At 40.2% G+C, this 17,799-nt stretch overlaps 1 protein-coding gene across 7 annotated transcripts in view; it reads left to right on the plus strand.

Annotated features, from left to right (window-relative positions):
- Nucleotides 1–16,985, plus strand: part of ORC3 (origin recognition complex subunit 3) — a 38,999-nt gene extending 22,014 nt beyond the window's left edge. For 4 of the 7 annotated variants that reach the window (XM_083730245.1, XM_083730248.1, XM_083730243.1 and 1 more), the window contains 9 exons: nt 2,036–2,152; nt 4,110–4,189; nt 5,472–5,605; nt 8,244–8,326; nt 9,583–9,680; nt 10,895–11,036; nt 13,525–13,641; nt 15,146–15,219; nt 16,629–16,985. In XM_083730245.1, the coding sequence (XP_083586371.1) occupies nt 2,036–2,152; nt 4,110–4,189; nt 5,472–5,605; nt 8,244–8,326; nt 9,583–9,680; nt 10,895–11,036; nt 13,525–13,641; nt 15,146–15,219; nt 16,629–16,734 (951 nt within the window). In that variant the 3' untranslated portion in view covers nt 16,735–16,985. The remainder of the gene's footprint in view (nt 1–2,035; nt 2,153–4,109; nt 4,190–5,471; nt 5,606–8,243; nt 8,327–9,582; nt 9,681–10,894; nt 11,037–13,524; nt 13,642–15,145; nt 15,220–16,628) is intronic. The other 3 variants (XM_083730246.1, XM_083730244.1, XM_083730249.1) reach the window with 1 other exon arrangement.
- The last annotated feature ends 814 nt before the right edge of the window (nt 16,986–17,799 follow it).

The following is a 17,799-nucleotide window of genomic DNA, read 5'->3' on the forward strand; positions in this document are numbered from 1 at the left end:
GACTTACAGCTTCAGATGTTTATATACAGAAATTCATGAGTCTTAGAAAAGTCAACTGAGGTCCAGTTTTTTATACGATATAATGCAGAATGTCCAGAAAGACGTATACCTGACATGCATTAAAATGCTGCTCTGTTGTCTTGGAAGTGAAAGATTCTCTTTGGAAGATCACCCTCCTCAAGTCATCTTTATCTGCTAGAAATCATTCATCAAATGAGAGACAGAGTGGCAAACAAGGGCAGTGAAAGCACCAGTGATTCAGTGCTGCATCTTTCCAGCTTAGATAAGGCTTTCATAAAACTGAAAATAAATCTTCCTCCTTTGGGAATTGTCAGACTTTATTTCAAAGTTATAACAACAGTTGAACTTAATAGAAAAACCTGCCAAAAACAACCCAATATCATCAAATAGAAGGCCATAGCACAAAATTATCTGTCAGATGCATCCAATAAATTTAGCAGAACTGGCACACAAATGGATTTCCTCTGTATATCTGTAAGGGGCTGAAGATCTCTAAAGTAAATTTTGTGTGATAGGAAGATATAATCTCAGATCAAATAATTCTGCTAGAATAGAACAAATAGAGTAACTTCTCAAAATACTGACTTCTTCCATCTGTAAATTGTAAGAAAATTTGTCGGGCTTTGTTATGGCACTAAGTTTTCAGTCTTTGCCAGAAATTTATGTAGTCTTCTATTCCCTATATGAAAGCAGACATTTAGTGTTTGACTACATACACACATAGTTTTATTTGTTGGCTTTTATAGGTAGAACAATGAGGTTCATTTTAGCCAAGAGATAAGAAGTTTCAGCTTCAGACACACAGGGGCACAGCTTGTTGGAGTTGTAAGGCAATCTCAAACACAAATGAACTTCCTACAGGAGATCTTTAGTCACAACTACAGTAATTTAAGACACATTGATTTCAGTGGGTCTGCTCCTAGGTACAGTATAGTTAAGTCTCAATCCAAACCCTTAAACGTTTAAGTTGCTCATATAATTTTGAAGATTCACTGTTTAAGAAGTAGTTGCTTTGTTGAAGACTCTTTATTTTCTGCCACAGTAGTGGATTTCTTTTAAGGGAAGAGAGTCTGTTATTCACCTCTATACCAAATTGGTGTAAAATAATAGTAGTAAAATGGGGAGAATAGAAAAGGTCATTGCTTTCTCTCTGATAGTTGCCACCCACTGCCCTGCATATTGTGGGTTTACAACCACTAGGAGGCAGATTCTTTCAAGAAAGATTGCCCAGGGATTGGTCTAGGAAGCACCTCTCACTTTCACCCTAGAGCCAGTCTTTCTGCACAGTAGCTTTACTTCTGTTACAGATGGTTACTATTATTTGTTCATTATAAGCTAGCTAGCACGTATGAATACTCCATTTGCGGAATATAAATAGCAGTTCTTTCTACTTTGTGTGTCTCTTCTTCATAGGTATTAAAGCAGCCTTTTCCTGATTTGTCACTACAGAATCATTATTTTGAATTAATTTGGTATTGAATACACAAAATATTTGTGATGGTGGTCCATATGAAAGATGTTCCAGCCAGCCTTCTCCCCCAACCCTTTCTGTGCAACAAGTTAATTTTTATAAACCATTATCAGAATAAAAAGGCATGCATCAGAAGTAAAAACAGTTTGTAAGGTGGAGGTTTTGAGGTTTGTTTGTTTTTTAGTAGATTGAAAATGCTAGGCTGAGTCTGTGTTTAAATGTAGATGATGGTCTTTTCTTTTCAGGCTTAGGGAACAAACTTTATCTTACTTTGATCCAATCAGCAATAGGGTGGGTGGACATTTTCAAGATTATTTTCTTGAGGACAAGAAACTTTTAAAAAAAACACAACCTGATTATTGGCATTCCAGCACAACTCCTAAGACTGTAACCCTATACACACTTACCTGGGAGTAAATTTCATTGAACTTTGAGTAGACATGTATCAAATTGTGCTATAACTTGTACAGTTGGACTATAGGCTCCCAGTTGCTTGCTGTAGCAAGTAGTAGGCTAATCAGACATTTTCCTTTATTGATTTAGGAAACAACACAAGAATTGCTGCAAGACCTACATACTTACCATGAAAATTATTTTCCAATTCTGTGTTGTCTTCATGCTTTCACATCTTCTCTTCCCAAGTATCCATTAGGCAAACAAGTATGTACAAATCTTTTCTGCTTCATGTTTTCACATCTTGAGGAGTTTGAATTCATTTTGCAGTCCTGCTGCTTCACTATCTCTGCAATAGAGCCCAAGCACTATTGAGTTCATTTTTCTTTCTTTTTACTGTTAGTATCACCCAGTATCCGTGCATGTACATTCATCTCAGTGTCTTCTTGACTCAGAAGCAAACACTTAGGTTTTTTAGGCCTAGTTATATTGGGTTGCGTCTTAACCTGCTGGCCACAAATGGAAAGGCTTCAGCTGTACCTGCAGAGTCCTTTGTGAACTGAATACTTATATGGTGGGAGGAAGAGGTGACTTCTGCTTATCTTTTTCCTACCTCCTGTCCCCCAGAGCTATCTCCTAAACTGTTCAAGATGATCTCCCAAGTGTCTCAAGCAGATTTTCAGAGAGGGGAGATTTAGCAAAAATCATCACCCATGCAGGAAAGCATTCAGTTCATGGAGTTCTGTTCTGAGTAACTCTGGAGGATCAAAGATTTGGAGCCATCTAAATGCTTTGGCATCCTTCTGGAAGTTAGTACAGTACTTGAAGGAGCATCTCCACCTCCATCGTTCTGCCTGGACACTGAGGTCCAGTGCTGAAGGCCTTCTGGCGGTTCCCTCGCTGCGAGAAGCCAAGTTACAGGGAACCAGGCAGAGGGCCTTCTCGGTAGTGGCACCTGCCCTGTGGAACGCTCTCCCATCAGATGTCAAAGAAAACAACAACTACCAGACTGTTAGAAGACATCTGGAGGCAGCCCTGTTTAGGGAAGCTTTTAATGTTTAACAGACTATTGTATTTTAATATTTTGTTGGAAGCCGCCCAGAGTGGCTGGGGAAACCCAGCCAGATGGGGGTGTATAAATAATAAATTATTATTATTTATTTATTTTATTATTATTGAAACTGCACTCTAGTTAAAGGGCTAGGAAATAATAAAAGATACATTTCCCAAGGCACAGTTAAAGTAGCTTAAGTCTGTAGTGTAGATCTATGTATATCCCATATCACACAAGTGTCCTATTTGGGGCAGGACACCCTAGATTTACAGAAGCCACTTGGCTTCTGATGCCAGTCCCGAGGTCCCATTTTGGTTCTCACCACCGTTGCTGCCACAGCCACCAATGTACTTCTGGAAGCCAGTGCCACACTCACCTAGGAACCAAAAGAGTGCCGAACCAAAAGATGCATGTTTGTTGGTGCCGCATTCTCCTATTCCTCTGGCACTGCTTCCGGAAGTGTGAATGTGTGTGGCAGTGGGCAGTGGTGGGTAAAGGGCTGCTGTTGGCAAGATGCGGTGGGGAGGCAGAGGCGGCAGTGTGTAAGGGCGGTGGGATGATGTGGAGGGGAAAGCAGCAGTGGTGCATACAGGCAGGCAGGGGCGGAATGGTGTGGGGGCAGCGGGGGGGGGGGAGGCCAGCAGAATGGTGTGGCAGAAGGGAGGTCATGTCCTGATTTGCACTCCCAGGATTTTTGAGGGTATGATATTCGTCATTTTCAACTGAATTGGTTTTCTTTGTAATCTGGGTCTTGGGCTACAAACACTCCCCCTGCCACTGGTGGAGCTTCATGCTACGGCACCGGGGGGGGCAGAGAGCAGGCGGGGGCGGGGCTGACGCGCATCTTGGGGGCGTGGCGCACATCCTGGGGGCGTGGCACTCTGCCTGAGGGGGCGTGGTGGCCAGTGCAGGCAGGGGGGGCAACCGCGATGGCACGCTGCCAGGATCGTGCTGCGGGGGGTGATGCGCTCCCCCCGCACTCCTCTTGCCCCCTACCCCGTTTTAAAGATCTGAATGGTGTTGAGTCATCCACATTTGAGGTCAGTGAGTCCTGAGGACTTCCAGCTTTTCATGGAAACGGTGACAACTTAGCCCTTTGTGTTTTAGATTTTTTTAAATGCTAAATTTAGTTTATTCCGTGCTTGTAAAACGTTCTCTTCTATTTAACAGATCAGAGAGTTATATTGCACATGTTTGGAAAAGAAAGTGTGGGAAACAGAAGAATATGAGTCAGCTATTCAGCTGGTGAGGTAGCTTTCTTTCCATTTTCTTCTTGTGTTTTAGATATTTTAAATGCCTCCATCTGCTATTCAAGAAGAACTCAAGAATGTTGCCAAACAGGAAGCTTTTTTGTAACTGACCGCGTTGTTTCTCTTTGATAAAGTGGATGTTTTTAATTTACATTTCTATCCTTTATAGTGGGGTTGCCAGCAGGGATACAGAGCCAAACTCTAATTTTTCATTCATGCTTAGTAACGCTGTGAGGAAAACCATTGAGCTCTTAGTTCTGTTCACTGTATCCTATTACATTTCATCCCCACCCGTTTTCTCCAAGGATTTTGGGACAACAAACATGGCTCCCTCCCCCATTTTATTATGTGAACAAGCCAGTGAAGCAAGTAAAAACGAGTAATTGGATTAAGATACTGAGATTTTGAACCTAGAACTTCCTGTTTCAAGCCTGACACTCTATTCTCACTACATCATTTTGACTGTCATTGGTGTGTGCATATGTATATATGTACTTTCAGGTATAGATGTCAGGATTTTGAGGGTATGGTTTTGATTTAGAAATTTTTGCTCTGAGCCTACCCATCAGAGCTTTCATTGCACCTAGCTATCCCAGGTGACATTTCTGTGTAATTTCCCATCTTCACAATGTTCTTACAGTAGCCCTGAATGTGCTGTGTTGAAATATCTTGAGTTTGAATGAAGAGATTTTTACTAATGGAGAAGATTCAGAATAAAACTATTTGAGATTTGTAGATTATAAAGAGTGGAATCCAGATTAAGTTAATTGATTGTAGTTACCTTTGAAATCACTAGGAACTAAGTAATGGCTAAGTTAAGAGTATCTGTGAGCTCTTAGAGTTGCATCATATATAGTGCACAGTTTTGTAACTAGCCAAGTAGGGAATAGTGGGTTATAGCCAATGCTCAACTAATGACATTCCACTCTCACAACAGGATGTTCCTTTTCTCTCCTCTCCCTGTGGGCCCCCAAAATCTGCACCCTCTGGAACAGATTTTGAGGCTCCACAGGAGAGGAAGAAAGAATTCTATTGCACAAACAGAAGTCTCTCGTGCAAATGGAACAGCAGCATTGAATACAACCCAGATACTTAAATGGTTTTAACTTTGTTTCTTAATAGTCCACATTCTTAAACAATAAAACTGGTAGCTTGAAAACCATTATGAGTTTTCCATGCTTTTGCAAAAATGCTAGACAAAAGACCAGGCATTCTGCTAAATGCTTCAAGCAGTTTACTGTGTTTATAATAAGCTACTAACATTGTTGGGCTGTTTTTTCAGGATGATGGCCAAGGATGAGTTGGTGGTGATTCTTGAAAAATGTGTGGAGATTATTGCTTCCTCTCCTTCAGAACATCTTAAAATCCCTTCAGAGAAACTGAAGCAGTACCTGGACCAATTTAGGAATCTTGAAGGTATTTTGTACCAGTTTGTGTTAGAAATTTAAAGTCCATTCCCAGCATCAGTCACCATTCTCACTGAAAACGTGGAAAATAGCTTCGGTATACTGGGCACTGTTATAAGAAGAAATTATTGGCAGATAAAAGAATGATTGAAATGTTTGTCACAGTTACAGCAGACGAGGAAAGTAGATAGTCATGAAGTCTGTAGGCTTCCCGACTTGTCTGAAATAAGTCAGCAGCAGGCCTGTTTAATTTTAGAAAATGAATTCCTGAAGTAGTAATGCAAATAAGAAAGTAGCTCTGGGTGTTTTTTTGTGTACAGCTAACATGCAGACCTGCAGCAACAGGTCATTGTCATTGTACTTTTTCTTCATAGGGTTAGCTTAATTTATTTTACTGTACTACACGATTTCTAGACAGACAGACTATAATAATACCACAGACCAGCACTGCTTGTTAAGATAAGGCAGACTGTCATTTGCTGAGCATTACTCCAATTAGATCTGCCCTTATCGTACACAGCTTAAACTAAATAGGAGAAATGTTAGTTTTCAGGCCTTGCACTGCCCCTGCATTTGGCCACCTACTCCATAACTGTTGCTGAATTAAAAAATGAATCCGGTGTTTACGAAGCAGTGGTTTCATTTATGTGGTTTTTGACCTATGCCCATTTACAAAGGTTTTGCTTGTCTGCCTACCCACATTGATAACCAGAGTAATAAAAATGGCCCAATACAGGCTTATCTTTGGATTTCTGGCCCGTTCCTTAGCAAAAGATTTTATACATTTCTTAAATGATACAACTTGAATAAAGAGAACTTTAACTTCAGTAATGTTTACTCTTAACTGTCCAGTGTAGGTTGTAGCCAACCCACTCTTAATACTTGAAGAGGACACCTTGAAATCAATGGAGTTAGGTTACTTCTGTTCATGGTTTTCAGTGGGCCTCCTTGGAATATGACTTAGTTGGAGTCAGCACACCACAATTCAGCTGCTGACTGAATCGGTTCACCTCAGTATCCTCAAAGTGTTTATAGCTCTTCTTTAAATGAGAGTTGTGTGGTGAAGTGGTTATTGTCAGATTAGGACTTGGGAGACCTGGGTTCAAATTTTCACCCAGCCGTGAAGCTCACAAAGACCTTGGTCCAGTCACTCTTTCTCAGCCTAAACTACCTCACAGGCTTGAGGGAGAACTATGTATGCCACTGAGTTCCTCAGAGGAAAGGCAAGATACAAATAGGGGCTAGCAAGACTGCTTAAAATTAGCAGTCTGCAGATGTTATTAAAATGTATTATCCTTGGAAGCATTATTTGCTGTTTTCGATGTTCTGAAAAAAGACCCCAGATATTTAATACGCTGCATTTGGAAGAAGTACAATAACCTTTGGCTTCATTGTGAACAAATTTCTTTCTGATGCTGATCAGTTCAACACATGTTGCTTATAAAACCTCAAACTACGTACAAGACAGAAATATGAATGCTAGATCAGAAAGTGAATGAGAGCATTTCTTTCTGACTCTGAGAGAAATGTAGGGGAATTGTGCAAGGCACTAATTACAAGGCAAGCGTGAGGGTCCCAAACTCACTTTTTCCTCATTATGCTAACTTGGGGGAGAGAATCAGCAGTTGAAAAGGTGTGAGTAAACCTTCCTTTGCCTGCAAATTCACCCATCGTTTTCCACTCTGCCAACTTGAAGTCCAGAAAACAGAGGGGGAGTGTGCAAATCAACCAGTGACTCTTTTCCACCTGTAAGCTCATCAAAGGGAAATACATAAACAGAGGCGAGGATTATTTTGATTTGTAAGAAATAGAAGTTTTGTGCAAAGACTACATGTATTAGGCAATTGGCAAACATGAGCTTTAAATTTGTTAAAGAGCTTAATGCTGAAACCTCATAATCAAGGGCTCAATAGATGTGAGAATCGAATTGCAAATATAGGAATATGTGAAGATTTTGAGGAGAACCATCTTATGCGTGCCGTCAATAGGAATAGATGGAAATTATCCAAATATGAATCAGAAAGCTGTAGTTGAGCTCTGTGCTTTATTTTTGTGTACTTTTAATTCCGTAAATCTTTGGTGCTTGAGGCAGTAGAAAATAAGCCTCTTTTCTTTCTAAATATTTTACATAGGGGCAGTGGAGTGGAGTGAGATTCAAAACGTTGTATCCAGCTAAGTTATACTAAGAGTAGACCCACTGAGATTAGTGTAGCTAAATCAGTTGCAGCCATTAATATCAGTGGGTCTACTCTGCAGATGACTTAATTGAATACAGCTCCTAAAAGTATATATGTGTGTGTTTAACAATAAACGAAAGCTCTGGAAGGCAGTGGAACAGAGCAGTTTAGTTTCCGCGAATGTACCCAATAAGATTTAATATAGGATTAAGTGGTGCACAGGGATTTCAGTCTTGATGCATCTTATCTCTTATTCTTCTTTGAATAGGAAGTTCTTAAGCTGTCCTGTTTGAATGCAGGAAATTGATGGGGGCAGGGAGAAAAGGGGATTGCAAATTTCTCAAAAACATATTCTCATCTGTTTTCCACTTAACTGTTTGCACCTTTCTCTTCCTTCCATGGACAGGCAGTAGCAGTTCACATAACCCACACAGTTTTCTGACTGACTGACCCCTGTTCTTATTCTGATAGCAGAAGCCAATGGTGGTCAAGAGGAGCCCATCTCCTCACTACAAGAACTTCAGAAGAAGACAGATCTTTATCACCTGCAAAAGGTCAGACTACCTAGGAATGAAAATATTATTAGCTAGACTGATGGCCGTATTTTAAGCACCTTTGGAATACAAACCAGATAAAGAGAGCAGTTTCAGCTTCAACACAGTGTGATTTTGAAATTCTGACACAGTTCAATGTAGCGAAGGGACAGGGTCCTCCCCAACCCAGTGTTTTCCTTCTTGGTCTGGTCTTTGCCATGTCCATTCTTGTCAAAATATACTGAATTCTCTGAACACCCAGATGTTACAACTTGTGCAGAAGTGGATGATAATATGATTTGATTAATCCTGAGAGCAGGAGTTGGGTTTTGCTTGGCACAAATGTTTTACTCTCCCTTGTGCAAAGTATCACAGGGTGCAGGTACTAATTGAATTTTGCATTATTGGTAAGTTTTAATCTCAAGGTGCTCCAGGGCTCAGGTTTTTTTCTTCAAAAGTGAATAATCTGAAGTTATACCAGTAAGAGGCAGCAACTTATGGCTCTTCCTTCACAATAGTTGACCTTGGGCCAGTCACTACTTCTCAGCCCAATCAACTTTGCAGATGAGTTGTAAGGACATAGTAGCATGGAACCATGTGCTGAGTTCCTTGGATGAAAAGTATAATTCTAAGGAAATACCTAGTCAGAGAGAGGCCCATCAACATAAACAATCTCCATTGTTCAAGCATGTGGTACTACATATTCATTGGGAAGGAAAGAATTGATGGAAAAAATCTTGCTACAAAGATGTAGCAGTCACATAAGCACTGGCAGTAACCTCAGATCCTGAGTAATTGAGGATCTGCCATGGAGAGCTAGCCCTTTGGCTCAGCTTGATTGGTCAATCTAGCTGCAAATCAGGGTTGAAGTGTAAAGCAGATTTTAAGAAAACCCAAGAGTTTCACTTACTTGCTTGCTTGGATTAGTATATTATTCTTGTTCTTTGCTGTAATAGAATCACAACTGATGAATTTTAGAAGGAAAGAATTACCTGGAATTTCTGTATCAGGTGGTCTTGAATTTGTGCAAACTTAGTTCTAGTCCGATAAAATTTCACTTACATGATAGTTGTTAATACTTGTAAAAGTGCAACTGTACTAGTTAAGGAACACAATACTATTTTGTCGTCAAGCTAATCCTCTTTATTATTTATCACTGAAATCCACAATAATAAGCTTTTTCTTTTTCATTAAAAAAAATCTAATAACCTCATTAGCATTGCCAAGTGATTTACTCAATATAATTATTTGGAAATTCCTCTTTTGTTTTGCTTTAGACCCTGCTGGAGATGAAGGAATCAAGAAAGCTTAAGAAACTAACAAAATTTGAAATGCTTCGTTTTGAAGTGGTTGACTTTGTAGATGGCCTTGTAAGGTTAGCTTTGCTTTCTTTCTGACTTGGTTGTACAACTTTGCGTAACAAATTTAGTTCAACAGTAGACAAAGGCGCAGTTCAGCTGTGATGAACCATGGTTTGTACAACCAAGACAAATGTGCACACCTTCCTTCCTCTCATTCCCTCATCCCTGTGCAATAGGAGGGGAGGGAGGTGCACACACAAAGTTCATTCCCAATCCAACAAATCTGAACTAAGCCCAGATTGGAAATGATAAAATTGGGTAAAAAGTATCTGCAGAAAACCACTCTGTTTCATGCCAATACATTGTGTTCTTAACTTGAACTTGAAATTGGCCCAACATTGCATCAGGAACAAAGAATGTTGTCAACTAAATAGCAGTCTGGCAGGATGGAGGGTCAAGGGCAAAAGGAGGGAGTAGCACATGATGATAACTGATGGGTGTCATAATAAGACAGCCGTGGAGTGCAGTAGCATTAACTATGGGGGTTGTGGCTGAATAGTTTATAAACATGGCTTATTCAATAAATCAGGGTTTTTATTTGCTTTGGATGTTTTTCAGTTTCACTTTGGTTCATGGAAATTCAACTAAGATTGAAATACAGCTTTAATAAGGAAATCACCTACAGAATGTTGTGTTAAGTAGCTCTCTCAAAAGGAAAGATTGAAATACAGAAGAAAAAGAAAACAGGCAGAGAAGTTGTTAAGTAATGTGTCACTACAGACTAGGAGACTTTTCATCTTCCTATATTTGATAGGGCACACATTAGCAAACTGATATTGTACCCAAGTCGCGTTTTTTAAAAGCTACTGAGGTGCGTTTTACAACTGCTGCAAATATGTAGAGGAGTTAAATCTGCACAGATCACATTTTGGAGGAATCTGAAAATGGGACAAAATGTGGTAAATGTAGTTGGTAACAATTGATGGCTTTAGTAGTCCTTCAATTGCTGTCATTTCCATAAAGTGAGATTGCCAGTGGTGTGTGCAGATTGTTTGTAACAACTTGCGAGAGAGAAAGAGTCAACTTTTCATTGCCAAAATTACAATGAAAAGCCCCCAATAATTTCTGTTTATGGCATCTAGCCATTTGTCTACATAGTATCAGAGTTCATTGCAAAATGTATATGCTTGTTGGTTGATGAACACTGTGATCGTAGTAGGAATTAAGAAAAAAATCCATGTGTAATACTAGTCTCTCTCCTGCCCTTTATTCATTGGTGGTTTTTCAGAAATTACCTTGCGCCTGCAGAGATGCAGACATTGCATGAGGTGATGTATTTCAGCACAGCTAATACCCTCCGTGAACATTTGAATGCTGCCCCACGTGTTGCTCTTCACGCTGCTCTCAACAATCCATATTTCTACCTGAAGGTAAGAAATGGGCGGCTAAGCAATGTGCCCACACCCTCCTTGTACTTGGCGATCCCTAACTATGTTTAATGCTGTCCTCCCCGGCTTCCCTCATTGGGTTCAACATGATGAGCCCCCACAGCATCTTATTGCTTGAAATGTTGCTAAATGGTATTTAGAATCTCAGTTATGGGTCGTGGAGTGTGTTCCATAATGTAATCATTTGAAAATCGTGGCACTGTGTTTGGATCATGCAAAACGATCACAAGGTGGCTGTTCTTAAATACTTGTGAATCATTTTTTTTACTTTGTGAATTGAGTAATCCTGTCCCATGATCACTCCCATGGCTTTTATTTAATAAAAACCTAGATTTTGTAAGATCCATAGACAAGCCTGTCACAAGATTTTTCTCTTAACCTCCTGAGATACTGAAAATGGTAAAACTATACAAGATATTTAACTACCTGCTAAAATATCTGTTCCCTGTTGCCTGTTGTTATTGAATTTTTCAACGACAGATCTTCCACTGAAGCACTTTTGATCAGTTCCTTAATAAAAGTATCCACATGCTAACAAAGAAAAAGGAGGAGACTTTAGCAGGCAGATAGCATTTCCTTTTTTAAAGATATATTATAAAAATCAACCTATTTTTATTTGCTGCATTGAGTTAAGTCGTGGAATATAAATTGACAAGAGCCAGGTTGGGAAAAGAATGTAAATTGTATATGTGCCTGTTTTATTTATTTGATCTTATCAGTTATCTGATTTTATGCAGTGTTACACAGTTTAGATGGGAAAAACAAGCTTAATTCAAGTTCCAATATATTTGATAAAAAGCCAAGTCTGATTAATTTCTTATGTGCTTTGGGCAACTGTTTCGGGTATCTATGAGTAGTAATCTCTGTTATTCCAGTGCACTACTAGTATTTAATTGTGTTCTGACAGAAAGAAATAGCTTTTCATAGTATGAATTCAGTACATTCTGTTCTTTCATGAATTATAAAACTAGGCTAAAAAATTATCTTGATAAATATAACTATAAAAGATGTAGGCTGTATAAAATCTAGACATTACTGATTACATAGATACTATTTCTCCTGGTAATATTATGTACCAGTCCTTGAAGAATGTTAGGATCATGTTTATGCTAATCTCTCCATCTTTCCACAAGTGTGGCTAAAGCATCAACTGGGCAAATCCCCAGCTTTACCCACCACAGTGAACCTGCATTACCCCTTTAAGGGGCTATCAACCAAAAATGACTCGCCTCACCTCACCTTTCATTCTAGGTCTAAATTCACAGTCAAAAATTTTCCTCCTGGAGTGCAAGAGGACAGTGTCATAAGTAATGTCTACAGCAGGACCTTGTCTTGAGCATTAATGGGGCTGCAGAATGTTGCTTGTATTAGATTAGCCTTATTTTTAGGGTTTTGTTTTTTACAGTCAAGTGGTACATACATTTTATGGAATTAAATAAAAGACAACTATTTAAGTAAAAACAAGAATGCTTGGAGATGATTTCTGCACATTTTTATCATCACATTGATTATGTAAGAGACCCAGCAATATGTGGAATTTCCCACTATGTTTCCTCCCAGGTTGGAATGCTGCTAGAGGCCAAACTATATGTCTTGTCCAGTTCGTCTGCCGGCCTCCTTCCTAGCCTTCGTGCATAGCGTTGTCATACCTAGCCCTTTTCTGACCATCCCGGGTGTTCCTCCTTTAATCTTTTGTCAAGCTGTTCTAGGTCTTTATCTACCCTTCACCAAAATGTCTCAGGTTATCTTACAAAACAGAACAATGGTATAAGTCACAAGGTGAAAAAAGGGTTTAAACCATAGACAGTATAAAATGTCATGTCCCTTCTTTGGGGTCTTGCTGTGTGTGCTGTGTCTCATGTCAAGAAGAACAATATACTGCAGCTGTTGGTTGCACTAGACTTTCAAGTAATAGGGCCCTCACTCCCATCTTGCAGCCCTCCTGAATGATCAGGTGGTTTTCAAAACCACTCTGTCAGCTAAGCGAGAAAAGCTTTTTCTTTGTGCTTGGTTCCTCCCTAAGCCTCTTCTCTCCCAGCTGACCTTTTCCTAACTGCCTTTTCCTCCTTAGCAACCTTTCCCTAGCACCTGTTGCCATGACTCTTGCCCTTCCCAATAGCTCCATTTTCCTGACTGCTGCTACCAGGCACAAATGACCCTATTTACTCTTCATCACACTTGCCCCAAGGAAAATCCAGGGCTGAGCTGAGAAAAAAGGGAACTGTGTCAGCTACATACTGCACTTGCAGCTACTGTGCCTGGTGTAAGAGCAGAGATGAGTAGATTAATATTTCAGAAGGCTGGATGAAGTTAACAGCTTTCTGAAATAGTGGCATACGTTATGATTGTGATGTCCAGAGGTTGGGAAGTGGCTTAGCATAACATTTGCTTGGTGGGTCTGGGATGATGGCGTTATTAGCATATAAATGAAATGTACATGCATAACTCTCATTCTCACTATGAATTTTAGAATGAATCCTTGAAAACTGATGCAGGATGCATTTCTAATGCGGCTCCCGATATCTGTATAGCATACAAGCTTCATTTGGAGTGTGGCAGATTAATTAACCTTGTTGACTGGTTAGAGGTATGTGAACATGAATCGATTGACTGTTTCTGTGCTTTGCTGAATACTTAATCTGCTGTTTCTTTCTAAGCTTCACTTGTTTTGACAGCTAAATTGCTGCTGTATAACACTGAGAGTCCTCTTTCTTCTTATTTTTCCATGGTCCCAAAATCAGTCCACATAGCCTTCCCAGCTTATACTAGGACCAGAGTTAAATACAGCAGAACCACTTGCATCTTTGGTAGTGCCAAGGGTCCCCAAGGAACAAGCATCCCAGTGTTCCCATCAAGCCTTGCTTTTATTAGTTTCTCTCCTTTTCTCTCCTATTCTCCAAGTGTGAAAGGCGTGCTCTCTTCTGCAAGCTGGGCTGTCACAAAAAGCACCTACACCTTCTTCCCATGGCTTTCTACACAAACCAACAGGGAGAGAAATAGCACCCCTTTTCTTCCCCATAATGGAAAGAAGTAATCCCATTCCCTTGCTTGCAGTTTTTCAGTAAATGGCAGCAGGGTGCTGGTGGTGCATTGTAAAAGCCAACCTGTTTTTCTTCCACTGAGAATGGAAAGAAGCAGCTTCTGTCATGCAAGCAATATTTGAAGGAAGCACCTCTCATTCCTCACTACTGATTCTTCAACCCCCAACTAGCGAGGCATGAATTGCACGTTATGCAAAGTCCAGCTTTCAAGATAGAAGCCTCCTTTCCTTCCTCCCCCCTTCACTGTGGACAAAAGCAGTCCTGATTTTGTTCCCACTTATTGGATTTATTTCAGAAAGTAAGTCATGCCTCGCTGCAAAAGCCCAAGATGGGAGAGAAAGAAGGGGAATTCACTTCTTTCTTGTTTCTTGTTTGTCATCTTTGGGGTTTTTGTTTTGTTTTGCAAGAAACAGTAGTTAGGTATGGCTGCCCCTTTTTTCAAAAGCCCAAATCATGGAAGCAAAATTGCATCTCATGTCATCCTCTGAGACTGCGGAAAAAGGAAGTGTCTTCTGCTAATCAGGCTTTTGTTGGGTCTTGTTGCTGCTACCTCCTGTGTGGTTTAAGGGATCTCTCCAAAACAGGATATGAAACCAAAATTAAACTGATGTGGAGGTGGCAGTAACAAGGTGTCACATGTACCTTCTGCAAAATTCCAGCGTTCTAGGAGAGGTCATTGGCAACACTACAAATGGTCTTTACTAACAAGCTGAACAGAAACTTGTTGGCCACTGGCAGAGACCACCCCTGCCCCCCACCAAAAAGCCATTTGTGCTGATGCTAAGTACTGCAACTCTCCATGCTGTATTCAAAACTGCTTAGGAGGCCCCCAAAGTCTTCAGGAGCTGTTTTTTGGTGAAAATTTGTTGTCTGTAAGTGGAAGTGCTCTCTGCTAGTACAAAGCTATCATTGGATTAAACCCTCAGTTTACAAGGATCTTATTTCTCCTCTGTGCTTTGTTAGCATGGCGATATCAAACTCTTTCAGCGTATATATTAATTTGTGACATTTACAAAAAATGGTATAAGTCAATACGGTGTTTCCTCCTAGGCTTTTGCTACAGTTGTAGTTGCTGCAGAAAATCCAGATTCCAGTGTCAAGGACCAGATAGATGAAGCTATCCAGTATCCTTTTCTGATTCTCTTCTGATTTAGCACCAGTTAAAGCCTCAGTGCCTAGGACTTGCCGATCGAAAGGTCGGCGGTTCAAATCCCTGCGGCGGGGTGCGCTCCTGCTGCTCGGTCCCAGCGCCTGCCAACCTAGCAGTTCGAAAGCACCTCTGGGTGCAAGTAGATAAATAGGGACCGCTTACCAGCGGGAAGGTAAACGGCGTTTCCGTGTGCAGCTCTGGCTCGCCAGAGCAGCGATGTCACGCTGGCCACGTGACCCGGAAGTGTCTCCGGACAGCGCTGGCCCCTGGCCTCTTGAGTGAGATGGGCGCACAACCCCAGAGTCTGTCAAGACTGGCCCGTACGGGCAGGGGTACCTTTACCTTTTACCTAGCAAACCAAAATATTATCTTCGTACAAATAACCTGAACAAATCTAAAAGGGTCTAGCAGAACATTTTGGAGTGTTTTTCAATCCACATTAAAACAGGGCTGATATTAGAAAGGAAAAATGAACTTATCTAATTTAGACTGATAATCTCCCTGTGTAAATTGTGTGTGCTGTGCCCAGACACCGTTGTTCTATAAAACATTGTCTATCAACATGCCTGCCTTGTAAAGGCTGTTGATGTTATTTCCAGAGAATAAAGGATGCAATTATTTTACATAACAAGTAACAGTGGGTGGTATGCAACTAAGTTTCACTCGGAGTAGACCCATTGAACTAAATTAACCGTAGTAATTGTTCATTAATTTCAGTGGGTCTACACTGAGTAAAACATAATTGAATACCACCCAGTATGTTTAAGCTCCATCAAATTTTAGTGAGTCTGGAGTTGGTCCTGTACTGACTAATCTGGAACAAGACCCATGAAACTTCTGAGATGACATGTATAAGATTGCAGTGAAAAGCTGTGGTTCTATGCATATGTTGAAATAAGCCCTCGTGGAACAAGAGATTTATTTCTGCATGCAGAGGGTTGTGCTGTAAAACACTTATGACAGAGCTGTGTAGTTTAGGACAGACCTTAGATGTGTTTAGGTGACAAGTTAATTTATAACAAGTCTTTGGAAGAACATCAGCATATCCTAGTCTTTAGAAAAAGAAGCCATACCTTGGGTAGAGAATACATTCACCCTGATCTTTGAGGCAGATGTCTCAACTAGACTAAATTTGTTCCATGTTATTATATGAGCCATATCATGTGTTAGATGAAGAGTGTACACACAGCTGAAAGTTTTACAGCTGCCCCTAATGTGTGTGTATATGAGTGATTTGTAAGCATGTGAAAGCAGTGCTTCAGTGAACTATGCAGAATACTTATCCTATTAGCAAAAAATATATAGTTCTGTATGTTTAGCCCATCTGTGAATATTCCCTTTGGTAGAGTGAAATGTATTTTTCCTTGACTGCCACTCCCCAAGTGCTCGTTTCATTAGAGCAGTCTCAGAACTGGAACTCTTGGGATTCATAAAGCCTTCCAAGCAGAAAACTGATCATGTGGCGAGACTGACATGGGGCAGCTGCTAGTATACTTTGTACTGAGAGAAGGAAATGCTCTGTACGCTGTGAACAATTGTGGTAGCACTTTCATAATGAGAAGTGCTGTTTTGCCACTAACATTGACAAGAACAAGTAGCTTCATGGATTTTGTTTCTTTGCATTAAAGAACAAGCTAAATCCATCCATTTTAGAGAGAGAATCCAGTTGATGTTTGTTTGAGCATTTTGACATTTTTGTGCCTTTTCTACAATGCATGTGAAATAAAACCGAACTTATCACTGATCTCTGTCCTATCTACAGAAATGCTAAAGAAAATAGTAATATTGTTCTGAGCTGGGCACATTAATATGTCTGTACAGTGCAGACTAGACATGATTGTTGAGGTGGGATGTGAGACTCCCTGCTGATGTTTCTTTCCTACTGTGGGAGGGTATACTCTAATGTGGTGAGTTAACAAAGCTATTAAGTTGTACTCAAGTAATTTTATTTAGAAAAAATTGTAGAAGCTACCTTATTTTCAGTATTTGCAGTGTATTTTCTAAGAAAGTGAAAAAATGGTTGCTTATAAGTCTGAAGCAAGCTCATCATCAAAGGAAGACTGATCAATACTGGCCTGCTTGGTACCAAAGCTGTGCCTAATGCATTGTTTCTAAGAGACCAGGAAGATATTGAAAAATTTATGCTTGTTTAATCTCTGACATATGTGACCCGGAAGTGTCTCCGGACAGCGCTGGCCCCTGGCCTCTTAAGTGAGATGGGTGCACAACCCCAGAGTCTGTCAAGACTGGCCCGTACGGGCAGGGGTACCTTTACCTTTACTAATCTCTGACATACTGAATAATCAGTATGACACTTTGGATAACAGTGTTCGTCATTTTTTTAGCTGGTGTTCGAACAGTTCTCTTTAATCTTTCCATTTCCCTTGGCATGACACAAACAGTTGCAATTTCCTTTAAAAAACAACCTTAAAGTGAGGAAAAATTCAATCAAACCTCAAAGTTAAATTTAGGTTCTTATGGAGCAAACATGAGTGGGGAATTGCAAAACTCTAACCCTCTTGTAGCAGAAGCCTGGCTGAAATTACAACAGGAG

The sequence above is a fragment of the Podarcis gaigeae genome (assembly GCF_964106915.1).
Source record: "Podarcis gaigeae genome assembly, chromosome: 3".
NCBI lineage: Eukaryota > Metazoa > Chordata > Lepidosauria > Squamata > Lacertidae > Podarcis > Podarcis gaigeae.